General features: G+C 48.2%; 5 protein-coding genes across 6 annotated transcripts in view; 1 reads left to right on the top strand and 4 right to left on the bottom strand.

Annotated features, from left to right (window-relative positions):
• Positions 1 to 151: 151 nt before the first annotated feature.
• Positions 152 to 4,302, bottom strand: vars1 (valyl-tRNA synthetase 1; the record flags this gene model as incomplete). The annotated part of the gene is given in 13 exon segments (XM_067238292.1): positions 152 to 331; positions 484 to 592; positions 706 to 825; positions 950 to 1,031; positions 1,357 to 1,521; positions 1,710 to 1,837; positions 1,926 to 2,026; positions 2,277 to 2,352; positions 2,475 to 2,596; positions 2,759 to 2,975; positions 3,099 to 3,242; positions 3,451 to 3,803; positions 4,222 to 4,302. Coding segments are annotated over 12 exon segments (1,795 nt in total), but the record flags the coding sequence as incomplete, so codon positions are not given.
• Positions 4,303 to 5,067: 765 nt separating this feature from the next.
• On the bottom strand, positions 5,068 to 7,229 carry si:ch73-54f23.2 (uncharacterized protein LOC107988037 homolog). The gene is made up of 3 exons (XM_067237357.1): positions 6,647 to 7,229; positions 5,758 to 6,486; positions 5,068 to 5,640 (listed from the first exon to the last, which is right to left on the bottom strand). The coding sequence occupies exons 1-3, from the start codon at positions 6,956 to 6,958 to the stop codon at positions 5,068 to 5,070; spliced, it is 1,614 nt and encodes a 537-aa protein (XP_067093458.1). The 5' UTR covers positions 6,959 to 7,229.
• Positions 7,230 to 7,753: 524 nt separating this feature from the next.
• ino80e (INO80 complex subunit E) lies at positions 7,754 to 11,155 on the bottom strand. Of its 2 annotated transcripts, XM_067238345.1 has the most exons (8): positions 11,110 to 11,155; positions 10,703 to 10,785; positions 10,536 to 10,606; positions 10,374 to 10,426; positions 10,177 to 10,252; positions 9,804 to 9,918; positions 9,421 to 9,519; positions 7,754 to 9,106 (listed from the first exon to the last, which is right to left on the bottom strand). In XM_067238345.1, the coding sequence occupies exons 1-8, from the start codon at positions 11,135 to 11,137 to the stop codon at positions 8,903 to 8,905; spliced, it is 729 nt and encodes a 242-aa protein (XP_067094446.1). In that variant the 5' UTR covers positions 11,138 to 11,155; the 3' UTR covers positions 7,754 to 8,902. The 2 variants fall into 2 exon arrangements, with proteins under 2 accessions (XP_067094446.1, XP_067094447.1); XM_067238346.1 differs by lacking the exon at positions 9,421 to 9,519.
• Positions 11,156 to 13,056: 1,901 nt separating this feature from the next.
• si:ch73-54f23.4 (zinc-binding protein A33) lies at positions 13,057 to 16,638 on the top strand. Its single transcript, XM_067237356.1, has 6 exons — positions 13,057 to 13,122; positions 13,432 to 13,527; positions 13,808 to 14,041; positions 14,558 to 14,580; positions 15,559 to 15,674; positions 15,799 to 16,638. Exons 1-6 carry the CDS (start codon positions 13,057 to 13,059, stop codon positions 16,350 to 16,352), a joined length of 1,089 nt encoding a protein of 362 aa, XP_067093457.1. The 3' UTR covers positions 16,353 to 16,638.
• A 5,051-nt stretch (positions 16,639 to 21,689) lies between these two features.
• Positions 21,690 to 27,024, bottom strand: part of si:dkeyp-77h1.4 (histone-lysine N-methyltransferase 2D) — a 10,008-nt gene continuing 4,673 nt past the window's right edge. Inside the window, exons 2-11 of the mRNA XM_067237355.1 lie at positions 26,584 to 26,649; positions 26,409 to 26,429; positions 25,865 to 26,137; positions 25,325 to 25,445; positions 24,944 to 25,119; positions 24,568 to 24,707; positions 24,314 to 24,461; positions 23,488 to 23,663; positions 23,095 to 23,190; positions 21,690 to 23,012 (exon numbers count right to left, since the gene is read on the bottom strand). Of these exons, the coding sequence (XP_067093456.1) occupies positions 21,690 to 23,012; positions 23,095 to 23,190; positions 23,488 to 23,663; positions 24,314 to 24,461; positions 24,568 to 24,707; positions 24,944 to 25,119; positions 25,325 to 25,445; positions 25,865 to 26,137; positions 26,409 to 26,429; positions 26,584 to 26,629 (2,520 nt within the window). The 5' untranslated portion in view covers positions 26,630 to 26,649. The remainder of the gene's footprint in view (positions 23,013 to 23,094; positions 23,191 to 23,487; positions 23,664 to 24,313; positions 24,462 to 24,567; positions 24,708 to 24,943; positions 25,120 to 25,324; positions 25,446 to 25,864; positions 26,138 to 26,408; positions 26,430 to 26,583; positions 26,650 to 27,024) is intronic.

Here is a 27,024-nt window from a genome sequence, read left to right as displayed (position 1 = left end):
AGGGAAAGGTATGAAAAAGGCCAGGAACAGAAAGGTGATGGAGAGAGAGTGTGTGTGTGTGTGTGTATGAATACAGCTGACATCAAACACGATCACATTCCAGCCCCAAACGGGAGCTACACCCGGCAAACACAGAGCCTGCCCGTGGTACCTGTTCCGAAGCTCATGTCCACAAAGTCGTCGAACACGATGGGCATCTTGCGATCACAGAAGGGGTGGACCACGGTCTTCCCTCGGAGGTGCTGGTACCTGGGGTCAGCCGGGTGCACGGCCACAGCAGAGTCCCCCAGCATGGTCTCTATACGGGTGGTGGCCACTACCACCTCCTCGTCTGGGGACACAAGAGGGGGCAACAGCTCAAATGAACATCCATTGATAAAACTGTCCTTGCTCGTGGTCCCGAACTCCCCCTCCCCAAAGCCGTTGACACATTTCTCCCCCCTCTCCCCTCTCTCCTCCTCCTCTCGTTTTTTTCCCCCTCACCTGATCCCTCGATCTTGTAGGAGAAGGAGACCAAAACTCCAAACTCCACCTTCTCCTTGTAGCCAGGCACAGGCAGCAGAGTCCTGCCTGTCAGCTCCTTCTTATCCACCTGGAGCACCACAGCACAGTCACATCAGTACAAAGCACTGTTAGAGCTGCATTCGAGATCACAACACGGGGAGCTGAGCTGCGTTCACAAGTCAGTGGAAACAGCAGACTGACCTCGATGTCCGAGATGGCAGAGTTGAGGGTGCAGGACCAGTTGACCAGCCTCTTGCTCCGGTAGATCACCCCGTCCTCATGCAGACGGATGAAGGCCTCCTGGACTGCATAGGACAGTTTCTACACACACACACACACACACACACACGGCTGAGTGTGGAGCAGTACAGTCAGACCAGACTGACGGTGTTCATGTCAGGATCAGGCAGAGACAGAGACAGACGGAGCGACTGCAGCTGCTCACAGGGTCCATGGTGAAGCAGGCTCTGTCCCAGTCCAGAGAGGAGCCCAGCTTCTTCAGCTGGTGGTAGATACGGTCTCCCTTCCTGCAACACGACACACACAGAAACAGACACAGACAGAGACACAGAGAGACACACAGAGAGAGACACACACACAGAGAGAGACACAGAGAGAGAGAGACACACAGAGACATACAGAGAACAGCAAACAATTACTAAAACAGTAAGCAGCTGGTAAAAAAAGAAAACATTAGTAAACTCTAACAGTAACTACATTTCTTCATTGACCTCATCGCCCCTGTTATCATCATCCCCGCCTCACCCTCCACCCCTCTTCCTCAACCTCCACCCCTCACCCTCCCCCCCTCTCCCTCTCCCTCACCCTCCACCCCTCTCCCTCCCCACTCACTCGTTTTTCCACTGCCACACCTCCTGGATGAAGCGCTCTCGGCCCAGGTCGTGGCGGCTCAAGCCCCTCTCCCTCATCAGCTTCTTCTCCACCACCACCTGGGTGGCGATGCCTGCGTGGTCGCAGCCCGGGTTCCACAGCGCCGTCTCGCCGCGCATGCGGTGCCTGAGGAGAGGGGGGGCGAGAGACACCAGGTTGGCATGTGACTAGTGACTAAGCAACGGGGTGTTACAGTTAAATAACAAGCGAGGGAGTGTGCGGACACAAACTCCAAACCCTCCTTTATCGACGTGCGAGTGGCAGGAAATGACATCACGCTGAGAGAGTTAGCACGTCGCAGGCATGCTGGTTACCATCTCGTGAGACTGTCCTGGATGGCGTTGGTCAGGGCGTGGCCCAAGTGAAGCGACCCGGTCACGTTGGGAGGAGGGATACACATCATGAAGACTCCGCGGGGGTTGGGCTCAGAGATGTTCTTCCGCTGGAGAAAGTAGAGTAGGGGAAGGCATTAGACAGTGGTTTGACCCGTGCCACCCCTCCTGGGTTTTTGCATGTGGTATGTTCCTCACCCCGTACTCAGGCTTGAAGAAGCCCTGCTTCTCCCACCAGGGGTACCAGGCAGCCTCCACGTACTGGGGGCTATATGAGTCAGGCAGCGGGGTCAGCACATCTGACACAGGGAGAGGAAGAGTTCACACGCAGGTTACACACACACACACACACACACGTGTGTGCACACAAGCAAGCTGGCTGGGAGATGGTACCCTGCTCTGAATTTAATGCGCTTAAGACTAGTCGCTGAACTGCCTTTTTTTTTTACAGTTAAGTTTCAATTTTTTCACACATTGTGGCGTGATTTTGTAAAATGTTTTATTTTATTTTAATTTATTTTTATAATTGTTATCAAGTGTCACACGCACCTTTCATTTCCCCAGGTGGGGTCGGGATGTCGTATGAGATCACCCCCAACTCCTTCTTCTCTGGTTTGGCCTTTTTCTGCAGGGGAGACGAGAGAAGCGGAGGACTTCAGGTTAAGTTTCAATGATGTATCAAGTGTCGAGCAAATACAGCATGAAGCATCATCACGGTTCAAAGTCAGCAGGGATTGGTTTATCCACCTCCTTTCCCTCTGGCTTCTGTTTCTTCTTCTGCTCCTCCGTGTCTTTCTTCTGTTGGAACTTCTCCAACTTCTCTCTCTTCTTCGCCTCCTTCTTCAGCTGAGCCTCCGTCTTTGGGGGCCCTGAAAGACGACAGAACAGCTTGAAAACCACCGCCGCCACACACACACACACACACACACTTTTTCCCCTCACGAAGCTCATCGAGACGGCTCTGTGTGTTGCAAACACAACTGAGAAGTTTATAATGACTTGAGTGTGTTTCAGTGTGGTTATACGCTCACCATTAGCAGCAGCAGGAGGAGGAGAATCGGCTGGGTTAGCATTAGCAGCATTAGCAGCATTAGCAGCAGGGCTTTGGGTGGTCTTGGGAGTTACCGGAACCATTTTCTCACACAACGTAAATTTCCCCAGGACCTTCAGAAACTCTGGCTGGTTGACACAGGTAGTGAACCACCTGGTGACGTTTACCAGAGACGTTCTGTCTGCGGGCTCCAAAGCCTACAGACGGAATGAGATTAAAAGAATTTCGATTCAGATGGCACCGACCGCAGCAGCTAATCCTTAGCTAACATGGACAGGTGAATTACAACGCGACAAATCGACAAAGGAAAGGGTACGTACGTATTTGAAGGGCAGGAGGATGGATGTAACCACGGAGATATCAGCTAGAGTGATGGCTTCTCCCACCAGGAAGGTTTTGGGTTCTAGAGCCTGGTCCAACACCTTGAGAACACGCAGGAGTTCTGCTCGAGAACTCTGTTGGAGCTGAGAGTCGGTACGAAATTAAAACTTCAACAAACAAACCTATTTGGCCAAAGGAGTGTGTGTGGGTGTGTGTGTGCATGTGCATGAAAGAGAGAGAGAGACAGAGAAAAAGACAGAGAGATTCAGAGATAGAGGGAGAATGAAAGAGAAAGAAAGAAAAAGAGAGATAGAGCTTGATTCAGAGACAGACAGACACGGAGGGACTCACCTTTTTGTCCACTCCCTTCACCCCCAGCAGTGGGAAGACCACAGCACAGGACACAGGAACAAGCTCATTATCAGCAAAGCTCATCCACTGCCACACCTGGCTCTGTTGCTTAGCATCTGTCCCAGTCCTCTTCCCCTGAGAGGCCAGGTACCAACCGACAGCACTGGACCCTGTCAAGACCAACTCCTCCTCGCCGTGACCCAGGACAAGGGCGGGCCGAGGGCGGGCTGAAAGGCCGGCTTGCGGGTCCTCTGTGATGGTGCGAGGATGAGAGGGGCTGAACTCTGCGGCAATGAGAGCCTGAAGGCTTCTGAAGTCGTCATGATGGGGGGACACATATAGAGAGGCCATCCCTGGTGATATGAAGTTATGGGGGAAGGAGTGTACGGGGGTGTGTCAATAACGTTTAACATGCCACTGCTAGCTGGCCCTATCGCTATCGTTAACATTGTTCTCAGAGAGCATTGCCCAACTAGAGCTAGGTAGTTCCGTTACATTTTCGCAAGAGGCTAGGTAAATTACATTACAAACGGTAGTACTAGTTGACTTTTCCGTGCATGAAAATCTACCATTGACACCTGTCAAAAAACTGTTACTAATACTATAACAAGTAATGCTAACCGGATAGCTAATTGTCAGTAACTATTTTTGATCTGGCTAGCTAGATAATATATATTATACAGAAGAATTCTTTTTTTCCGCCGCATTTATTTGACTGTTGTCACCTGAAATACATAGTTGCGTCTTTATACAAATTTCCGTCGACCATACCTTTAGAATGAAAACGAAAGAGACGTCAGCTTAAGTTAGCATCGGGACTGCCACCACACACGAGTCTTGCCGCTGAGCGGTGAAATGTGTCGTCAAACAGCCGTCTGATGCAACTTGCACATGTTCCTGGTTCCTAGTCTCTGCTTCATTTCCGCCCCATCAAGGGTTCCTCAAATGATGCCTTTTTTTTAACATAAAGCTGTCTGGTCTCATACATTTCTAGTCTAACACACAATGTGAAAAAATTAGCACTCTTAATTTGTGAAAATTAAAGAGTGCAAGGTAGGTGTGCCAGTGCAGTGTATATAAATAATAATAATACCCTTTCCCCCAATGTAGTCATGAACAAAATCAACATTGATCGACCAAACATTCTGTAGAAGCTCACAGCATTTATTTAACAATTTCTACATATACAGACAAAATTGGCTTCAGTTGGAAAGTCTTGAGAAAATCCATCATCTTATATACATCATTGATCAAATGGCCGTATACAATTTTCAATGTATCAATCATGTACCAATACTAGCTGCCTATAGCCTTAATGCAATGCTTAAGCACATTCCATTTACAGTAGGTGACTCATTTATGTCATTTTAACATACAGTGAGCTGTAGAGTTGAACATACTGTTTGTACTAATCTTGTAAAGGAATAGTCTACTTCAGGATTGGCAACATTGAAAGAAAACGATGGTGTCTGTCTATTATTTTGTGGGGAGTTGGTGGCAAGATTAATATCATGTCGCTTAAACTTAGCCTCTGCTCTGCTCATGCTATTGTAACAGGTAAATGTTTCCATGTTGGCTAAAGGTGTGCCACAAGTTTGGCTGTTGGCTGTACCCAATTCACCCTGAGTCCTGGCCGAAGGCCTCCGTCACCCCCCCCACGACATTCTCCACCCCCCCCCCCACCAAACCCTGAGCCATCTTCACAATGTTCCCCACGACATTCTCCACCCCCCCCACCACCAAACCCTGAGCCATCTTCACAATGTTCCCCACGCCATGCCCACACCCCCACATCAGCGTCCCCACACCCCCACCCACCGTCGTGGCCTGCCCCCCGAGCTCTGACACCACAGCCCCCACGTACCCCTCGCTCTGCTCCCACAACCTGCCCCCAAACAAGCTGGTCACCCACCAGGCACTGTCCACCATCCCTCCGAGTATGCCCACCCCGTCCCCAGCCAGGGTCCCAATCCCCATGACCCCAGTCTGACAGCTGGTGATAAGAGCCTCCAGCAGGGGAGCAGTGCAGGAGTACAGGCAGGAGAAGGACATCTGCCCCAGGCCCACCAGCAGGTCCTTGGCCGAGCCCAGGCCAGAGGCCAGGTCAGAGGCCATCAGGTGGAAGAGGGAGAGGGTGTCTCCAGGCAGGGCAGTGAGGACTCCCAGATCTTCCTGCAGCACGTACGTCACCTGATTCGGAAGGTCAGACACGGATCAGACGAAGCTACGCCGTTGACTGAGTAATAGAAACCAAACACAGTGATGCTACATTGCAAATAGGCAGTTAGAGCGTGATGAAAGTCTCACCTGTCCAGGAAGCTGTGTGATAGTGGAGACGACGGGCCGGAGAGGAGAGGTGAGGAGATAGAAAGAGGAGGACAGGATGTACATCAGAGCGCTGCCGGACTCTGTGTCCGCGTCTGTGTCCGAAGCCAGCGCCTCGTTGTCTTCAGAAGACGAGAGACTCTCTGAGGTGACGGGTGCTGCATAGCTCTGCACCTCGTTCGGGACCTCGTCCTCTGTCAAATCAGCTACTGTTCCCTCTGCCTTCTGTTGTTCTACAGTTCTAGCCAGAGCCTCCTCAACCAGAGTAGCTACTCCCACTTCTGCCTCCTCACCTGCCCCCCCACACCCTCCTGAAAAGAGCTCTGTCACTCCAACAGTCTCCTCCAGCTCCTTCACGCTCACCACCCTCTCCCCTCCTTCGGTGTCTCTAAGGAGCCCCACATTAAACCCAGCCTCTGGGGCGGTACAGCACACTGCAGCCCAAACCACCCTGGTCTCACAAGCCTCCCCTGACTCTTCTCCTGTGGTCCCTGTTAGGACAAAGACATCACCCCCTGTGGAGGAACACTGGGGCAGGAAACTGTCTTGGATCACCTTTGTGACCAGGGAGTCCCAGGAGTGAAGGGGAGAGTCTGTCGATTCAGCCCCTTGGTTGCTCAGTAGAGCTGGGATTAACCCCGGAGGGACGTCTATCTGTGACCCTTCATCCTCCACAGCCTCCTCGACAGGTTCGTCTGGCTTCTCCTCTGTCTGGGGGAGATGTTAAGATTGTTTATGTTAGTCCCTAATGTATGACGCTCTGCATGTACAAATCTGTTAAGACGCTTCCTTTGACACACCAATACAACAGCTTCAGGCAAGAAACACCATTTCATGTGGTGGGAGTTTCGATGTGAAAATGTGTCCTTACCCCCGGCACAGCCTCTCCTTCCTCCTCCTCTCTCTCCTCGCGACCACGGCTGTGACGGAAGGCAGAGTAGACAGCTGTGTCACAGGTCGGGCTGTAGAGCATGGCCAACTCCTGTCCCCCTGGCAACCTGTGACAGAGGGAGCTGAGCCCCCCCTCAGAGAATCCCAGCGGGGGGGTCTGTCTGTAGAAGCAGTGGCTGCAGAGGGAAAAGCCTGGATCCTTCTCCGCAGAGTGTGTCAGAACCGGCACGAGGCCCAGGTCCAACGCCAACACTGCCAGAAAGCAGCCAACCCCGGGAGCTGGACCCAGCATGACGTAGTAGAGCTCTGCAAAGCCACACACGGAGAGGTTGATCAATTATGCAGAGGGTTTTTTCCCCTCTATTGACGCAGATGAAAAAAAAGAGAGATAATGGAGGCTGTAATTGGCAAGCTCTCTGGCTGTCTGGAGGAGCAACTGTCGGTTTCTCAATCTCTCCCTGTTCTTTCCTCCACCCTGTCTCCACCCATTTCTGTCTTCTTTAGCCGTGCAACGTGCTGTCCTGTGTGTCTGTGAGCAGGCACAATCTTGCTTACTGTCTCGTTTCCCCCTCCCTGACAACCTCTCTCTCTCTCCCTCTCTCTCTTTCTCTCCCACTCACGCTCTTTGGCTACTCCCCTCAACCTTCTCCCCCTCCCACCCTCCCTCCCTCGCTCTCTGTCTGTGGTTACACCTATACCTCTTTCTGCTGTCAAAAACACAAACCACCCACGCCCAGTGAGTATGGTCATTTACCTGTACGTCTGCATTCCCAAACAAAACCCTTTATGCAAGGCTTAGCCATCAGATTGAAAAGCTCAATGGTCCATTCTCTTGGTAAACACACAATGCGAAAAAAGCGCTGACTTGTCATTTATTTAACTGCTGTGGTTGAGTATGCTCTACAGTAAAAAAAAAAAAATACAGCTGCATCAAAGTACTACGCAGCATAGCCCTCATGGGAATTTGCACCTTCAGAAATCTGCGCTGGTCACTTGAATTGCTCTGGCGTACTCGATGTTGCCTTCCAAGGCAATTCCTTGTGAGCTTCTATGTGGCAGAAATAACATTGGACACGATAATGATATGTGTTTATTCACAGGACAATGGATGAGGTTCCACTCTCCCAATGAAAAAAATGGTAGTGAGCTGTATGATGTTTCGCCTTGCCTGAACAAAGCTGCCATGTTCTCTAATCCCAGAAAAATAAGCTTGTTGAGACATGCTTGTCCTACTGATTCACTGTATCTTCATTAGATAATACAAGATGGCCTTTTAATGGTTTAGTATTAATAATTAAAGTAAAATCAAACATATTTAACAGCCTACTTGAAGGATGGAGAGAAGACAGTAAAGAAAGCAATGTTGCTCAGCGGCTGTTAGCTGGAGGTGATCACTAACCCTCTGCGAGGTCAAATCAGGTATTTGGACCAGAAATCTACCCTGGCACTAGACTAGGAACTCTGATGAGAGAATTCCTCTCACAGAGAAACAGCCAACTGACAAGGAGGACCTCAAACATAGTCAGAACATCTGTACAGCATGTGCACTTTCACCAGTCAACCTTAAGAAGCTGTAACAGATTGTTACGTGTTAAGAAAGTGCCCAGTACGGTTCACATGATGTAAATACATTCCTGTCTATGGTTGCTGTGCTGGTATTTTGGGTGGATCAGTTGGACTGTTAAGTGTGATGCCTAAGGGAGGGGCAGGAAAGTATGTTTGTTCAGGGTTATAAACACAAAACAACATTCCTTACAAACAGTACCGGCTGTAGTTCACAGACGCGCCATTGTGGTATATTGTCCGATGTAGAATAAGCAAATCCGGACTCATTTTGAAACAGTAACAATTTAGTAAGCTGAAATGTCACCACTTTAATGATTTGAAGCAGTATAGGCACAAAATATACCAACTGGGAATAGTTGTATTATCAGCTGTGTGGGGGAAAAAAACATAGAAAACATAATTGAATTCCAGTCATTGTCCATGCCCTCTATGGATTCTGGTAACAAGGACAGTACACACAAGTACTGTGGTGCTCTGCTGGTCAAGTGCAACGCTGCAGTTCCATCAGCGTCCTCAGGGGGGAGCTTGACCCAAAGTCTAAGATCAGGGTGAGGGCTTGTGAATGTATAAAAACACACAGTCTACCACTCTCTCCACACACATACTCTTCTTTGTGAAGCATTCACAAGCACAGTCGCACTCCCGTACACACACACACAAACACACACATTCACTCGTTCGGGAGATCGATGACCAGCTCGGCCTCGTCTCCCTCTCCCCTCTCTTCGTCTCTGTCGCTGTCGCCCTCGCTGTCCCCCTCCTCCTCAGCGGCGTCCCCGCTCAGCATCTGCCGCGGCACCCAGCTGAACGCTGTGCTCGCTGTCGGGGGCCCCGCAGGGGCTGCTGGGTAATTGGCGGCCAACGGGGCCACCACCTGGGAATATTCCAGAAAGGAGGGGTGAGAAAAGGAGGGCGAGTTAGAGGGGGAAACAAATGAGGGCGAAGAAAAAAAAGTGTGGACAGAGGGGTTAAGCGTGAGATGATAGAAAGAGATCGAGGAGGAGGGAAGTTGTCTAACGTGTCGGTTAATGATTAGGGGCTGTACCGTGGAAAAACACTTGTTAATGAACATTGAGAAATTCCCGGGACACCATTAACACGTCACGCCTGTGCAGAGCTCGTCCCCGCTGACGTCTAAGTGCGGACGTTCCCCAGACCACTCGTCTGGAGCTCCTCTGACTCTCTCACCTTCCCGGAAGTCTCTTTCTTGTATTTGGTCGTCTTTGTCTTTCTCTCTCTCTTCAGTCTCTCAGCCGGGGGGGCCAAGTACTCTGGCGGAAAAGGCAACTGCCCACCATGCCCCCATCCCCCATGGGTCAACACCACGCACACGGAGATCAAACAAATACAGCAACGACAATGAAAACGTGATACACAACAAAGGACATAAAAAGAAGAGAGTACAAAACGGAATGTGAGTAAAATGTAAAAATAAAAATAAAACACACAAAAAAAAACAGCTAATGGAAGCACTCAAAACGATACTGATAATGTGATAAAAATCAAAGAAATGATTGTGTTTGCGGATAGGGAATGATAATGGCGTGTTGCTATTAGTGGAATAGACTCACGGTGTTGAGGTAGGGCGTAGATCCGGCCGACTGAAGAGGGTTCCCCCCAGAGCGGGAGAGGAGGGAGAGCTGGGGAGACGAGGAGGAGGGAGGAGGTGCACCGGGGCTCCTCCTCCTAATACAAAGAGAAAAATAGAGAGAAACCAAGGTTGTCAACAGAATTAACAAGACAACAAACACCGTGCCATGTATTCAACAGGCCCTCAAAACCCACCTTTTCAAACTCGCGTTCAACAGTCTTTTATTTTTACCTATATTTTATTCATGTCCCATGATTTATACCCTGTGTGAAGCATCTTTGAGTATTTAGAAAAGTGTTATACAACTTGAAAGTATTATTATAATTTTATTAAAGTTAGTATGTCATACTAACTTTTTCCCTCCATCTCTTTCTCTCTCCCGAGGGACCTCTCCTTCGCTGTTCTCTGATGACGCTGTGGCATCAGAATCTACAACACAACAGCACGTGGTAAAAAGTCATTTGACAGAATGCTAACACTACTTGTCGTGAAATGATTGCTCTTAGAGGATATTGTGTTTGATTTCAATGTATAAAAAGGTCTCGTGTACCTGAGGAGTCCTCATCGACTCTCTCATACTGCAGTAGTCTGTCCAGAAGAAAGCTGCAAATCAAGTCGATTGAAAAAGGTGAGGCTTGTTTACTGTAGTACGGATGTAAACTTTCAATGCGTATCCAAAGATACCTTGAAAAGCATGGCTATTCTTAATCACCTTTTGTCCCTTGAAACTTTTAGCAGCTTTCTCTGTGCTCTCCTAAGCTCCTCTTGAAAACACTCTTGCTCCTGGAACAATGACGATAAACACCGTATTAGCTAACGGTGTTTTATCTGAGTATCTGAGATGTTGAAAGTGGTAGATTCATAACGCTGAGTACTCACATAAACCAGGAATTTCAACTTGCGTTTAAGGTTTTTATATTTCCGTTTGTAGTCAACCTCCAAATCAGCTTGGCCATTCATTTCTAATGAAAACAAGCATATATAATCAAGAGACGTATACTCAGTCAAGGTCCTCTCCGACGGGTATTCTGTCTAGGTAGCTAGTGTTAGCTTTTATTAACTGAGCTAACTAGCCACTGTAGCTAGTGCTAGATTTGTGCAATAGTATGTCTAGTGTACTGTAGCCTATCGCTCAAAAATGTATAATGGCAATTATACATTCCTGGCAATTATAACGACATATAATAGTTACATCAAACATTTTATATACGGTAGACAATATAATTCGTAGACGGTGCGTTTATAAACTATTAATCAACAAATATCATATAGCTAGCTAGTCGTACCTCTCATTTGGACCTGTCGGTGCGACATGCTCTTTGTTTACTTCCATGGTGTCATTTTTAAGCGCCGGAAAGGGTGGGGCCTATCACATTGCTCATGCAGTGGATTATCCAAACATTTGATTTCTGCGTTTGAAAATTGATTTGCGTGATTTGGCAGTTGTCATGATAATTGACCTTTAGAGAAACAGTAGATAGGCCTACTATTATTACTACTGTTTACAAATATTCTGAGACTTGTCTGAGACGATGACAGCGAGGGCTGTCATCGTCTCATCTCCACTCACACAGCGCCTGCGCAGCCAGTCTAACTAGATAACAGCAATTGTGTATTAGCATTGTGGATTAGGCTATTGTTCAATAAATACATCTAAACATATTTTAGCCTTTATCTGACTGACAATTGTGTTGATCACTAAAATTGCATTGACTATGTATGCAGTTTTTTTTAAACTGAAAGTAGCTACTAATGTATCAAGCTACTTTTGACAGATTTTTGTAACTTAGCTTGCTACATTTTTATGAGTGGTAGTTCTGTGTAGTGAAGCTGAATTTATTGTAGAGTAGCTAGTAGCTTAACTCACTACACATATCAAGTAGCTTGCCCATCATTGAGTAAATGTTTAGCTTTAACCCTCAGAATACGGTTCACAATCCTGAAGACCTTTCACCATAGTGTGCTGAGTTTGCAGCTCACCGTGTGCTCAGTACAGTCACAGCAGGATCTCACACAATGAATTATAGATGAGGAGCATTCGCAGAGATGAGTAATGCTGCCTTTGCACAACCAGTCTGCAAGTATGTGCACGTGTGTGTGCGCGATAGAGAGCGACTACTTTTGTCTAAGGAAGGAAACCTAGAGTGGGATATGGACAGCAGGACACATTTACATTAATTCATTTAGCAGACGCTTTTATCCAAAGTGACTTCCAAGAGAGAGCTTTACAAAGTGAATGGGTCACTGATAAGAACAACATGAGTATGAGTAAGTGTTTTCCTTACGTGTGTGCAGCGCATGGGCAATGCGATGTACTTGACACAGAGGGTCGAAGAGAGAGAGAGAAATTCGGATTGGTTGGTTATGCATTAGCACTGCCCTTCCAAGCCCTACAAATATTTCTGTATAAATATGCCTTTATAGTGTTTGGTTTCCACTCAACTCCTGAGACACTCAGATGTTAATGAACCGACATACAAAAATAAACACTTGCATCCCTTCCAGGCTAACCACTCCCTGTGAAATACAATCCCTGTCTCCATGGCAGACTGATTCTCTCCCCTGACAAATTCCCTGCTTTGTTTGTACGAGACAGAAATAGAATATTTTCTTCTCTGTTCCATAAATCCCCCCCCCCCTTGCCTGCCTGATTGGCTGCCTGACTGCCTGACTGGCTGCCTGACTGGCTGCCTGACTGCCTGACTGGCTGCCTGACTGGCTGCCTGACTGCCTGCCTGACTGCCTGACTGGCTGCCTGACTGCCAGACTGCCTGCTAGACCATCCTGGCAGACTTGATCTCCTCACTCTCTTTTTACCTGACTCTTGTCTTCAACCAAACATTGAAGAGGGTGACCTGTACTTGTCAACGCACTTTTTCTGGAGAGTTCCCTGGATGGATGGATGACATTACTGTTGGTTTATTTGTGGTCTTGACCATGTCAACCCGGATTGTGCCCTTCGTTAATGTCTTAAACTAACCATCTTTCTATTGACTGTCTGTCTCTCTCTCTCTCTCTCTCCGCCTTGATCACTCTTGCTCCTCTCTCTCTCTCTCTCTCTCTCTCTCTCTCTCTCTCTCTCTCTCTCTCTCTCTCGCTGTGATTTATTACGTCCTCTTTCCATGTCCTTCCATTTTATGTCCCTCCCTCTTTATTTTATTACACCTCCTCAGTCCCCTCGTTCATTCCCAAAGTCGCTCTATTTGACTCCTGTCTCGTTAGGAGAACCTGGTATGTACAAAAATCACATAAAAGACACCAACAACAACTGCAAAAAAAGCCTTCTCCCTGGCAGCAAGGTAAGCTTCACAGTTTACAGCTTCCAGCTTTTATGTATCTACATTTCTACATTTTCCAAATATGATAGAAATATGTTCACACATTTAATTCATAAGCATGCTGTCACATTTAAATGTTCACCACAAAAAAAGTTATATTCACAAAGAACTGTTCCAATACCATGTCCATCCATTGTAACCGTTGTGATTCGTCCTCAAGTTACTTGACATACTTACTTACTGTACTCAAATTGTCATGAAGAGGGTGTCTTTTTTTGTGTGCTGTCTTTTTACAATGGCCTCTCAGCACGGTCTCTGTCTGTGTTAAAGGAGAAGCTGGTCCAGGCTATAAAAAGAATCAAACATGAGGTGGACGAATGCAGAGAGGCAGAGAGAGAGACGTACGTGGAGTCGCTGGATGTGGAGGTATTCTTACGGAACCATTTAACAAAGTGGTCTGCTCTCCACCACCGTAGCTTTGTTCGTGTTGTTGCTGCAATGTAACATCTGTGCATCTCCCCTGATACGATACTTGTTGACATAAAAGTTACATGTGTCTGTCTCGTACCTGCAGTTCCCGTAATCTGATTCTAGACTTTTTGTCATAGTAATATCGTTACACTGGCACTAATAATGATAATGATAATGATAATAATGTGCTGTGACTGATGTTAAGATTTTCCTAAGATCTCTCTTCTTCTCTCAGAGCAGCTTTGACGATCTGGAACGAGAGCTCAGGGCCGAGTTCCGGAACCTTCACCAGTTCCTGGACGAGGAGGAGAGCAGCGATCTGGAGCGGATGAGGAGAGAGAGAGACAGGCAGGTGAAGCTTGTTAGGGAGAGGGAGAAGAAGATCGCAGAGCAAGGCAGGGACCTGGAGAGAGCCATCGTCACGCTCAACAGCAAACTGGCCGAGGAGGACAGTCCCAAACTGCTCAGAGTGAGTCGTGTTCAGGGTGCCAATTACGGGGGAGGGGGTTCATGTCTGTGGGTCGTATACATGAAGCCGGAGTGACATAACTGGGTGTTTGACCTAATCGGTGTCTTGAAAGGAGGGAACGGTGGGCCTGAGATCGGACACCTCTCCGTAGAACCTTCCGGAAGCTGCGCGAAAGCAACGCTCACGCAAACAAACTCCAGTGTCGGTCTTGTAGAGCCACGGTGTCAGCTCTTCTGGCGCTGATTGGATCAATTATAGCTATCGATCGGGCTAAAGAGTGAACCTGTCCTCTTTCCTGAAGTCTAAATCAATTTCACATTGGGAGTCAGGGAGGAGAGGGCGCTGACAGAGCAGATGTCCAGGATGGAGACACCTCTGGCTGGTCAGCTTCAGTGTTGGAGAGTTACTGTATATTGGGTATTCTGGTTGGTTGTGCAAATGTGTTTTTGTTGTTGCTTACTTTAAGGTTATGATGACCTTGATGTTGATAATAACTGTCCTGTTGTCTGTTCTCAGGATATTCAAGATCTCTTAAAAAGGCAAGTTCAACTTTTGCCTTTTTTACTCGTCAACTTTGTCTCATATCAACCTCAGACCATAATTTCTTCTTCCCCTTCCATTGACATCTGTCAGTCCCTCAATCACTCCCTCACCTCATCCTTCTGTTGTCGGTCAGGTTGTTCTGTGATTCTCTCATCTGTTTATCCCCCCTGCTCTCCCCCCCCTCTCCTCCTCGCCCTGCTACTCCCCTCTCCTCCTCGCCCTGCACCCCCTCTCCTCCTCGCCCTGCTACTCCCCTCTCCTCCTCCCCTGCACCCCCTCTCCTCCTCGCCCTGCACCCCCTCTCCTCCTCGCCCTGCTCCTCCCCTCCTCCTTGCCCCGCTCCCCCCCTTTCCTCCTCGCCCTCCTCCCCTGCACCCCCTCTCCTCCTCCCCTGCACCCCCTCTCCTCCTCGCCCTGCTCCCCCTCTCCTCCTCGCCCTGCTCCCCCCCTCTCCTCCTCCCCTGCACCCCCTCTCCTCCTCGCCCCGCTCCTCCTCTCTCCTCCTCGCCCTGCTCCCCCCCTCTCCTACTCCCCTGCACCCCCTCTCCTCCTCGCCCTGCTCCTCTCCTCCTCGCCCTGCTCCTCCCCTCTCCTCCTCGCCCCTGCTCCCCCCCTCTCCTCCTCGCCCCTGCTCCTCCCCTCTCCTCCTCGCCCCTGCTCCCCCCCTCTCCTCCTCGCCCTGCTCCCCCTCTCCTCCTCACCCTGCTACCCCCCTCTCCTCCTCCCCTGCTCCCCCCCTCTCCTCCTCCCCTGCTCCCCCCCTCTCCTCCTCCCCTGCTCCCCCCCTCTCCTCCTCGCCCTGCTCCCCCCCTCTCCTCCTCGCCCTGCTCCCCCCCTCTCCTCCTCGCCCTGCTCCCCCCCTCTCCTCCTCGCCCTGCTCCCCCCCTCTCCTCCTCGCCCTGCTCCCCCTCTCCTCCTCCCCTGCTCCCCCTCTCCTCCTCCCCTGCTCCCCCCCTCTCCTCCTCCCCCCATAGGTCTCAGGTGAGCTTCATCCCTCCGGCTGAGATCGACACAGAGGTTCGTTCAGGTCAGTTCGTCGGGCCAATCCAGTACAGGATATGGAAACATATGAAGGGTTGCCTCTACCCAAGTGAGTGCACACACATGTCCACACACAAGTACACACACAACATCAAAAATAGAAACCATCAAAACACATGAACCCGGCTCACATGACTTGGATCTCCCCCCTCCCTTCGTCTCTTGCTCCTAAGACATCTCCACGATGACCTTTGACCCCGACACGGCCCACCCAAACCTCACCATGTCCCCATCCTTCACCTCAGTGCGGTTTGAGGAGGACAAGGACGTAAGTGGCTGCGAGGCCAACCCCCGGCGCTTCCACTACTACTACAGCGTGATGGGTCGTGAGGGCTTCACCACGGGACGCCACTACTGGGAGGTGGAGGTGGGCCCCAAAACGGCCTGGCGCTTGGGTGTGGCGAGGGAGGACGTCCACCGGGGCGAAATGACCTCCAGCGGGACAGCCAGCGGCCTCTGGACCCTGTCCCTGAAGGGCGGGGCCGTCATGGCCTGCACAGACCCTAAGCCCACCAGGGTGAGGGTGTCCGTCAGGCCCCGACGCATAGGGGTGTTCTTAGACTGCGAGAAGGAGGAGGTGTCCTTCTACGACGCCGTGACCATGATGCCCCTCTACACGTTCTCCACGGGGGCTGTTCTTGTTCCCTTGTTCCCCTTCTACAACCCATGCGACACTGACGATGGGAAGAACCTGGGTCCTCTCCAGCTCTTCAGCCCCTCGCTATGAGAAGAACACCTTCGACCAGCAGGCTGTACTTAAATGGGATGCATGCTGATGGAATAGAGAGATATTTGTTTTTATACCGTGAGTCCTTTTTTGTTTGAATCTGTTTAAAGAGCCATTTAATGTGTTTGTAGGATTTCTTATTGAAACACTCGATAGTACAATTTGCATTGATTTCCTCTTCCTGCCAGTTATGACATATTCTACTTGAGCTGTGCACGTTTTGACAGTTTTTGTCATTACATTTTAATGAACGTTGTCATTTTATTCATCTCTTGCATGAATTTTAAGAAACATTAATAAATAGCTCAAAGCATTTTGTATCATGCTTAGTGGAGTTGATATTTACATTTACATTTAGTCATTTAGCAAACGCTCTTATCCAGAGCGACTTACAGTAAGTACAGGGACATTCCCCCAAGGCAAGTAGGGTGAAGTGCCTTGCCCAAGGACACAACATCATTTGGCAGAGCCAGGGATCGAACCAGCAACCTTCTGATTACTAGCCCGATTCCTTAATCGATCAGCCACCTGACTCCTTGATATTCTTTTTCTCAGGGTATCAGAAGTCAGTTTGTGGTGTGCATGAGCTCACACTGCTCCAAACCAGGTGTCAGCTGAACTGTGATGTTACCTTTGGCCTGTCTATAAATACCACAGTCATGCCTGCCTCACTGACTCACACTGGAACGGGCATGGAAGTTATGCTAAAGAGAATGGAGGGGAGAGGGAGGGAGGGAGGGGACTGGAGGAGGGGACTGGAGGAGGAGACTGGAGGAGGAGACTGGAGGAGGGGACTGGAGGAGGGGACTGGAGGAGGAGACTGGAGGAGGAGACTGGAGGAGGGGACTGGAGGAGGGGACTGGAGGAGGGGACTGGAGGAGGAGACTGGAGGAGGAGACTGGAGGAGGGGACTGGAGGAGGGGACTGGAGGAGGGGACTGGAGGAGGGGCAGGCAGGGTGTAACAGTAGAGGTTGACTGCGAGACCAATTGAATGGCATGTGTGACATTGAGTGAGCTGGTTTACGAGGAGAGTAATGGCAGTGCTGTCACAGTCACTGAGACAAACCTTCCCCCACATGGCCCTAAACGTGATTTGTTCACATTGTGCGATGGACAGCTAAATGACAACTGCCACGCGCACGGAGCGAGATCGACTGACGCCGTCACAGTCCCGTAGAGCCTTTGGGAGAATAAAAGGGACGAGAAAACACATCTCTTGTCGCAATATTTCCTTTATTTTTTTACATTTCTCTTTTGACATGAAATAAAGAAAAAAAAAACGAAAAAGCTTTACGAAACGTCTGTGTGTCTATTGTGTGTCTAAATGGGAGGACAGTATGATATCAACAGAATGTAAAACACACTCAGGCCATCACAGCCGCAGGAAACACACACAGGAGAAGCAGAAGGGACAGCTCAGATAGTGCAAGGGGAGCCAAAGACAACATGGTAGCCATTTTGGTTAGTGCTCACCAAGGCTGGTATCAAACCTATAACTGTCTGCTATGAGGACAAGACCACAACAGACCAACTGCCAAAGTGCTGATTTGCTACACTGATTCCCTATTAGGGAATATTTCCCAAACTGGCTTTTCTTCCTCTTACAGTAATACAGTACTGGTACATGATTAAAGAGCGGGTTAGGGTTAGGGTTAGGCATACACATCTACACTGCAGTTTACAAACGTCTCACATTTTTGGAGAGAGAACTCGGACGCTTTATCAGTCTGATATTCTTCTGTTACTCACTTCCACACAAGCTTTGCCACTGAACTGATGTGAGGCACAGCCGTTAATGTGTACAGATGTTGGATGTTTTCTCCATATAAACTCACGGTGAATAAACAATTCTACAATTCCCTGGCGACCATCTGCAAACATCTAAGGTCCTCCATCTAAGAGAACACAGTGAAGTTTCTGTTGTCCTGTCTTCTTTATTCATTTTAGGCTTCAAGTGAACCTACATTTAATAATCTACTCTTGTGTGTTCTGTGAACCGTACAGGGTAAGATAAACTCAACAGCAGGTGCCCTTTTTAGTGTATTTTTCTATAATGTATGCCAGTTGACTGTTAAATATTTCAGGCATTAAAATAAAGATGAGAATCACCCAGGGCACCTCAGAGTTACGCTGTTTTTGTGTTTTTTTTCTCACAAGTTTTTGGTGACAAACTATATTCTCCCTCTTAATTTTTCCTTCTGCAATGCCATACGGGTATATGCAGACACACAGATAAAGTACTCATATGAAGAAATAAATGCAGATATTTGAACATGACGCACATCTGTTTCATACTGGAAAAAGACTATGTCTTTTTAAAACACACAGATACACACGTGTGCTTGTCTACGCAAATACATCACAAACATACTTCAACACACTTTTCCAGAAACACACACAAAAGCCATGATAAGAATAATGTTGTGATGATAGCTCCTGCATATCCACACACACAGACGGGAACATATTTAGAACAATAAAAACCTTGTTGAATGTTTGTGGGCATGCTGCGATGGACATGTTTTTAAAACTTCATAAATATTTCTGTATTTTTCTTATTTTTTTATATGTAATGTGCGTTACTGTATAATGTGCATAGGCTTTGTCAGAGGGCTGAAATGGCAACAATAGAAGACAATCATAAGATCTGTTATTTTGACAGCTAGGTTGCCAAAAAGTGATCAACATTATAATTGTTAATGTGCTTAAAAGTGTTTGTTTTATATATATATATATATATTTTTTTTTACATTTTATCTGGATGTTAGTGATTATTAGTCTATGTGTATAGCATATAGTATATACATGTTATATTCAGCATTTTTAAGCTTGGTGAGAAAATCTTTATTAGTTTGTCTTTATCATGAAGTATAATACAACAACCAGTCTATGCACTAAAACATTCACTCTTCGGGAGGGGGCTCCAAAACAGCTTACACATGCAATATTTACAGTGCTGGCCAAAGTCAGCAGACTGTGTGTGTGTGTGTGTGTGCGCACGCGTGTGTGTGTGAAAGAGAGAAATAGAGAGGGTGGACACACAGAATGTGTGTGTGTTTTGTGTGCATATAAAGCAGATATCACCTGCTTTAAGTATTGCCAAGGTAAATTTGATAGCATGACCTCACTTCTATACAGATTCAGACTGGAGTGAGACTTCCTCAGTCACAGATTTGAGCATGATTTCTGACCCATCATCACTAGAATACCTTAAATTTGTTTAATTACATTATGTGCATGACAACTATCTTATAAAACTGTGTGGCTTTCAGGCACCTTTAATTAAAAATGGTTAATATACTGTTGATATTATAGAGTATTAAATGTGACATCTACAACTATCTTAACATATGGCTTCGGAATACAACTGCGCAATTTTATATTAATTTTTTTACAAGAAAACAGACTTGAAAGTCTGAAAAGTTAATAAGACAAAGGCCATACTTTGAGTTGGTTGAGCATGGATATATTGACGGATCACTAGTATTGACTTAACAAGGCTTGTATTTGTGCTTTTCCAACAAATCCTAAAGGCTTTAGCTCTGGAAACCATGATGTACCATTTTCTAAGTGTATGTGTGGTGAGTTGGAACATGAGGGAGAGATATACAGTGTGTCTCCACATCTCTCCTGTACCGTACTAGGCTAAAAGGGAGTCAGGTGGCTGAGCGGTTAGGGAAGCGGGCTAGTAATCAGAAGGTTGCCAGTTCGATTCCCGGCCGTGCCAAATGACGTTGTGTCCTTGGGCAAGGCACTTCACCCTACTTGCCTCGGGGGGTATGTCCCTGTACTAACTGTAAGTCGCTCTGGATAAGAGCGTCTGCTAAATGATTAAATGTAAAAGGCTTCAGAAGTTTTAACCACCTACAAAGCTAAGTCTTATTGCCCTCTGAATCCTTGACATTTGAAGCGTTCAAAACAAACATCAGCACAATGCCCTGAGGGGTCGTAATAGTAATAGTTGGTGAAGGTCAATTTCTGGGAAGCTCAAATGCAGACAAAGTCGTTGAAAGACATCGATTGGGTCGTGCCCTTGAGATCAAACAATAGGGAGCTGGTGAGACTATGGAGTAACGACCATCATTGGGGGGTTTGTTTTGATCCGTAGTATATAACGACTAAAGCAGAGCATGCATTAGTGTGGAGGACAAATTTAGAGAAGAACACTTTTGTCTATTTACAAAATCTAGTTTTGTGTAGATAGTAATAAATGCATGGATCATCTTATTCCTTTTTAAAGAACAAGTAAAGCCGAAGCAGGCTTTACTTTTAGATGGAGGGAAGGAAGGGAGTATGTGAGTATCTCGACTGAGCCCATATCCCTTATCACACAGGTGTAGGCAGACCGTCTATTAATGGTAGAATAAATCACTACATTTACCATGATTCATTTGGGCGAAGGGTGTCCATTAAGGTGCCTGGTGTCGTCATGAGAGTAAATAGCTCCCAGAGGCCAAACTTGAACTTCTCTCAGGTTGGAAGGATTGTAAACAAAGTCAATTTCGATAAAAAAAAAAAGAGGTTGGTTCTGGCAGAAGTGAAGATATTAGTACGTAAGTCAGTTTAGCTGGTCATGCTCCATACGGAAGATGTTTAGAAGTGATGTTGATGAGAGCAGAAAAGTAGCATGGATACTGGTCTTGATTAGGTGCCGTTCGGCCAGTCCAGTCTGAAGGCTTGATGCTCAGTCATGGTACAAAGTCACAGTCCTTTGGCAGCTGTGTCAACATCATACCATGGGGTATCATTTAACGTAGTAAACACACGTGGAAAAAATGGGGCCTTGAGAATATGGAATCTTCATGCTTTTGGCGGGTTAATCCACATGCTGATTAATAGGCATCTAGATGGTGTTCTCAGAAGTCTCCACAGATGGGGATGGTTAAAACATTTAGTAGATGGCTTCACTCGTCAAATGAAGTCAAGGCTAACTAATAAGGTGTAAACCATTAACTGCCTAATTTTTTTTTACACATTGCAAAGCATTTCAATTAGGTGAATATTTTCAACTGTAAACTCTGCAACGGATCTTGTTTGCAGACATGGCAGTCATACTCTAGTTTACAAAGGAGTATGCAGCGTAAAAAGTTAGAAAAAAAGTCAGAGAATGTATATAATCATGTGAAACGTATCCATTAACAGAACAGATCTCCATAAATGAGTGTTAGTTTCATGTGAGATTTTGTAACAAGCCACAGTATTTTCAAGCACGTGTTTAAATCTAAGCTTCCACCCCCATAGCAGTGATTACTTCCTTATTTAGTTGGGGGTGCTTGCTCTTCTACAGTGCCGATAGAGGGGATCCATCGGTGGGGTTTCTTGTGCAGGGGTGGTGCTCAGGTGGTGGTGACGGTGGTGGCGTCCTCCACCTTTGCTGGAGCGCTGTCATCCCCTTTGGCCTGGAGAGCAGGACTACCAGAGCTCACCTCTAGGGGGGGCTCTTTGGCTGCTGTCACCTCCACTTCCGGGGTCTTAGGAGGTGTGGCTTTGGGAGATGAACCTCCAATCAGATCGGCGGGGGCGTGGTCAGTGGCCGGCTTGGATTCGGGCGGTGGTTCGGGGGTACCGTTGGTGGTTGGAGTCGGCTCTGGTGTGGTTGGCTTGGGTGGGTCGGGGGTCATAGCCAGCTTGGGTGAAGGTGGTTGGGATTCAGTCGTCTTGGGTGAAAGGGACAGGGGTGTGGTTAATTTAGGGCTTGGGGTCGGTTCAGGTGTTTTGGGCTTGGAGATGGGACTTGGCACCAGTTTGCGGTCTGGGCTCTGGACTGGACTGGGCTTGGAATCCACTGGTTTGATTACCAACAGCTCTGTTACAGCAGGTGGCTCAGGGCTAGATTTCACCTCTGGTGGTGGACTAGACTTAATAACTGGAGGAGGGCTAGATTTCACCTCTGGTGGTGGACTAGACTTAATAACTGGAGGAGGGCTAGATTTCACCTCTGGTGGTGGACTAGACTTAATAACTGGAGGTGGGCTAGATTTGACCTCTGGTGGTGGACTGGACTTAATAACTGGAGGTGGGCTAGATTTAACCACTGGTGGTGGACTAGACTTAATAACTGGAGGTGGGCTAGATTTAATCTCTGGTGGTGGACTAGACTTAATAACTGGAGGTGGGCTAGATTTAATCTCTGGTGGTGGACTAGACTTAATAACTGGAGGGGGGCTTGATTTCACCTCTGGTGGTGGACTAGACTTAACAACTGGAGGGGGGCTAGATTTGATCTCTGGTGGTGGACTAGACTTAACAACTGGAGGAGGGCTAGATTTGATCTCTGGTGGTGGACTAGACTTAACCACTGGTGGTGGGCTAGATTTGACCTGTGGAGGTGGACTAGATTTGACTTGTGGAAGTGGGCTAGATTTAATAACTGGTGGTGGGCTAGGCTTTGCTTCAGGAACTGGAGAAGCCTTAACCACAGGAGCAGGTGCGCTAGGTTTAACCTCAGGAACTGGGGTGGGCTTGAATTCCGGAGCAGGGGGTGCACTTGCTTTGGTTTCGTGGGTAGCAGAGAGGCTCACAGCCTCGGAGTCTAGGAAATGGTCAGGGACATCTGTGTCAGTGTCTAAAGGAAGTCCGGTGGTGTTGAACTCCACCCCTGAGTCGCTGGTCTCCAGGTTTGCCCCCTCCAGAACCTCCTTAGAAGATACCTCCAGACCCTGGATGACAAGAAGCGAAGGATGTGAGTAAACAGCAGTTCACTGAAACAATGACATTCTAGCCTTTTTCAAACTTGTTCACCTTAATGTCCACCTCTGTGCTTTGTGATTTATCCGTATTGTCAGCCACAGAATGGCCCTTGGAGTCTTCATTAAACTGTGTGATGTTCTTTACCACCTGTAAAAACACACACACACACACACACACACACACACACACACACACACACACACACATACACACACACACATGGTTGTTATCTCTAACCTACCTATGCTACTACCATGCTAGTGTTACTTGTTAGCCTTCTCATTAGTTACTAAAACGGTAGTCGCATAGTTTTTGTCTATCGGAAAATATGTTCGAAATCACATATTTGTGATGTTACGCTGTGGGACCCGCATTCGAACGATCACATATTTGTGACGCAGCTCATTAACGGGTTGAGCCACTGGGTTTACGTTTCTAACCGACCTGTCTGAAGGCTTCCCCGTCGTCGACCTTGCTGTGGGCGATCTTCTCCAGGGCTTCAGCCCTCTTGGCCCTCTTCCTGACCTTGAACAGGCAGGAGAGCAGGCACACCAGCAGCAGGAACGCCAACAGGCCTACCAGAGAGATGATTGCCACGTACACCGGCGGCAGCTTATAGGCTAACAGACCGAGGATGGAGAGCGAGGCAGAGCGAGGCAGAGCAAGGCAGAGAGGCAGAGAGGCAGAGCGAGACAGAGAGAGGCAGAGAGGCAGAGCGAGGCAGAGAGAGGCAGAGCGAGACAGAGAGAGGCAGAGAGGCAGAGCGAGGCAGAGAGAGGCAGAGCGAGGCAGAGAGAAGGAGGAGGGGAGGGACAGGGAGTGAGTGAGTGAGTGTGGGAGAATGAGAGCAGAGGGAGAAGGGCAGACAGAGGAGAGATGGAGTTGGAATCAATTATTCATCCATTTTTAAATCCTTGAAATTCAAGCCGCAGATAAAAACCCGCAAACTTGGCCTCTTCATGTCGAGCTTTTCAGTTTTTTTGGGGGGGATTAATTTAACATTGACGTACAGTTCTAATTCAATGCCTCTCCCACCCCCATGCCAGCCAGCCCACCCCCACCTTCCCACTACCCCACCCCGCACACCCCCCTCCCCCACCCCCACCCTCCCACTACCCCACCCCGCACACCCCCCCTCCCCCCACCCCCACCCCCACCCTCCCACTACCCCACCCCGCACACCCCCCTCCCCCCCACCCCCACCCCCACCCTCCCACTACCCCACCCCGCACAACCCCCCCCCACCACCACCTCCCCTCCCTTTTCACACCTTCCACCACAAGATAGACATTGGACACCGGGAAGCCTAATGTGTCCGAGACTTGAAAGTGTCCTGTATCGCTGCCCGTGAGGCTCTCCAGGATGCACACAGACCCCTCCAGGGACAGACGGCCCTCCAGACTCAGGTCTGGGGGAAACTGACAAGGAGAAAAAACATTGAGAAGCACGCCTACATGCCTGACAGACGGGCTCTACAAAAACCTCTAGGACAAAACATGTGGCTCTTTGGAGGAGAAGCATTACCACAAGATTTCCTTTGTCGACGATGAGACGCGGTTTGAGGTCGTAGTCGGGGGTGTAGAAGATCTGCACCATGGAGCTGTTGAGGATAAGGTTGATCTTCAAAGTGCCAGCGTACGGCAGTACGGGGAAGATCTGGTGCTCTGGGGGAGAAGAGGAACGGAGAGAGTGAAGCGAGGGCTGTTACGCTCAACACAGAGAGAGAGAGAGAGAGAGAGAGAGAGAGAGAGAGAGAGAGAGAGAGAGAGAGAGAGAGAGAGAGAGAGAGAGAGAGAGAGAGGAGACATGGAAGTAGACATGGAACGAATATGCTGTACAAGGTCGACTGACTGACGACAGATTTGGAATCGCAGCAGAATGAAATAGAACATCCTCTCACCTTTGACGTTGAGGCAAACCTTTTTCTTGATTTTCCCGTCAGCTTCTCGTACTGTGTAGCTGCCCTCGTCAGAGCCAGTCGCCACGTTCAGGGTGACCCTCCTGTCGTTGACACTGATACGGCCTTGGTAACCATCCCTCGCCACTCCAGTCTGGGTAAACAGCACCAGCGCAGGCCTGGATAGAGGAACACTGCATCTCTCGTTCATGCTAGCCAGCAGACAGCATCAGCAGACTAACCCAGATATAAACTAACAACAACCTTTTGGCAGATCACGATAGCTATTACGCACGGAAAACAAAAGGATTGAATACCTTTTCATAAAGAAGTGTTTAAGTTGTGTTTTTTTTTTTTCGGTGCAGAGCTGTGTGACAGCTATACCTGTTGGTCTGGTTGGCCTCAATAGCAATGTGCCTGTACTCCAGAGTGATGGGGGGTGTCACCCCTGTCAACTGGATGTGGTAGTTGTCCCCGTACTTCACACTCTGCTCCACGGAACAGTCTAAGACAAAAGAGCGAGGGGGTGGCAGATAAAGATAGAGCAATCTAGGATGACAGGAAAAGGGGAAGTAGGAAGACGGGACAATTTAGGAGGAGAAGATAAAGATGGGGAAACAGCAGGGTGGATGGACGCGGTGGTGGTTAAATAGCTGCGTAATTATGCCCTTGTGGGCTTCACAAGAGCTGTTAAACTCCACACACCTCCTTGCCATAAACACTGTAAGTGTGGCACTACGAGCAACACTTCCAAGCAGCCATCGCTAAACACACCAACTCTCATCTGTTAGCACCACTTAGCCATTTCTGCTCTTTTGCTGTGTCTGCCTCATCATCAGTTGGGCCAATTCTCGGGGTGGTTACTGTGCACAAGACCTGTCCAATGTACTGAGCGCCTTATTGGAGAAAGCCCTGATTCTCTACCTCGGACGATGAGTGTGATGCGCTCAATGTTGTTGGGATTCTCGTTGTTCTTCACCGTGTACAAGCCTTCGTGCTCCTCCTTGAGGTTGTACACGATCAGGTGCTTGGCGGGGGCGTTGAGTATGGCGAGGGGGTTGACCACGGAGCCAGCCGTCATCAGAGGCACCTCAGGCCCAGACGGGTTGCTCCTGGGTAGGAACACAACATCGGCAGCTAGGTTGGGTAGTAGGATCTGGAAGTCCTCCCCTAGGAACATGGTTTTCTCTTCTTTGACTGGAGATGGTTGGAGGTGAGGGGTGAGAGGTGTGGAAGAGAGGAGGAGGTGATGGGAGAGAGGAGGAGATGATGGGAGAGAGAAGGAGGTGATGGGAGAGAGGAGGAGGTGATGGGAGAGAGGAGGAGGTGATGGGAGAGGGTGGGAAAAAAGGGAAAGATTCAGTAAGTGAACTTGAACATAACCGAGAAAAAGTATGTGATCCCTACTGTTGTGGCTCATGGTTTTGTAGCCTAAAAACGAGCAACGCTTCGATAATAGGTAGCATACCTTTTACAGGGGCAGAAAGAGCTGTGAACAAAGAGCAAGAAGGTCATTATTACATTTAACTCACTATAAATCTTTTATTTTTATTTTATCTTGTTGTTATAATGCATTGGTCTCCACCCAGTTAATCTATTATGAAGTGATGTAGGAGCACATGAAGCATTATTAATGGACACACCTGTGCTCAGCAGCATGCTGAATACAGCCACAAAGACTGTCCTCATCTTGACAGAATCCGTTGTGTCTGTAAAGAAATTAAAAAAGAATTTGATTGAAATGTTTTCCTTTTTTTGTTCCCTTTCTTCCCTCTCCATTTTGTCTGAGTCACCTCTTCTGTGTGCTTATTTGGCATCCCTACTCTTTCTTCCTGTCTCTTCGTCCTCGTTGATGGCGTGGGCTAGGGTGGGGCTGGGATGAGACTGCAGTGGCAGACTGATTGTGCCCCGCCACTTCTAGACACTCAGAGAACACTCTAGTGACATCATCCCTCGGTGACATTTGTTGACAAGTGCTTCTTCAAAGTCTTTCCTCTTCGTTTTTTTCTCTTTCTTCGTGTCTCTGTTTCTCCTTCTTTATTCTCTCTCTCTCTCTCTCTCTCTCTCTCTCTCTCTCTCTCTCT

This window comes from Osmerus mordax, chromosome 6 (assembly GCF_038355195.1).
Source record: "Osmerus mordax isolate fOsmMor3 chromosome 6, fOsmMor3.pri, whole genome shotgun sequence".
Lineage (NCBI taxonomy): Eukaryota > Metazoa > Chordata > Actinopteri > Osmeriformes > Osmeridae > Osmerus > Osmerus mordax.
The sequence above is the reverse complement of the archived record's forward strand: the minus strand, read 5'-3'. Positions and strand labels throughout refer to the sequence as shown.

What these genes read in the sequence shown, in the direction of transcription:
- si:ch73-54f23.2 (XM_067237357.1), bottom strand. Translation starts at nt 6,958, where the DNA reads ATGCTGGGTCCAGCTCCCGGGGTTGGCTGCTTTCTGGCAGTGTTGGCG. An exon ending in AAGGAGAGGCTGTGCCGGGG is followed by an intron (nt 6,487 to 6,646) that starts GTAAGGACACAT and finishes CATCTCCCCCAG; the next exon opens with ACAGAGGAGAAGCCAGACGA. An exon ending in TCACACAGCTTCCTGGACAG is followed by an intron (nt 5,641 to 5,757) that starts GTGAGACTTTCA and finishes CTTCCGAATCAG; the next exon opens with GTGACGTACGTGCTGCAGGA.
- si:ch73-54f23.4 (XM_067237356.1), top strand. Translation starts at nt 13,057, where the DNA reads ATGTACAAAAATCACATAAAAGACACCAACAACAACTGCAAAAAAAGC. An exon ending in TGGAGTCGCTGGATGTGGAG is followed by an intron (nt 13,528 to 13,807) that starts GTATTCTTACGG and finishes TTCTTCTCTCAG; the next exon opens with AGCAGCTTTGACGATCTGGA. An exon ending in ATTCAAGATCTCTTAAAAAG is followed by an intron (nt 14,581 to 15,558) that starts GCAAGTTCAACT and finishes CTCCCCCCATAG; the next exon opens with GTCTCAGGTGAGCTTCATCC.
- ino80e (XM_067238345.1), bottom strand. Translation starts at nt 11,137, where the DNA reads ATGTCGCACCGACAGGTCCAAATGAGAG. An exon ending in AAAGTTTCAAGGGACAAAAG is followed by an intron (nt 10,427 to 10,535) that starts GTGATTAAGAAT and finishes CTTGATTTGCAG; the next exon opens with CTTTCTTCTGGACAGACTAC. An exon ending in AGTCGATGAGGACTCCTCAG is followed by an intron (nt 10,253 to 10,373) that starts GTACACGAGACC and finishes GTTGTGTTGTAG; the next exon opens with ATTCTGATGCCACAGCGTCA.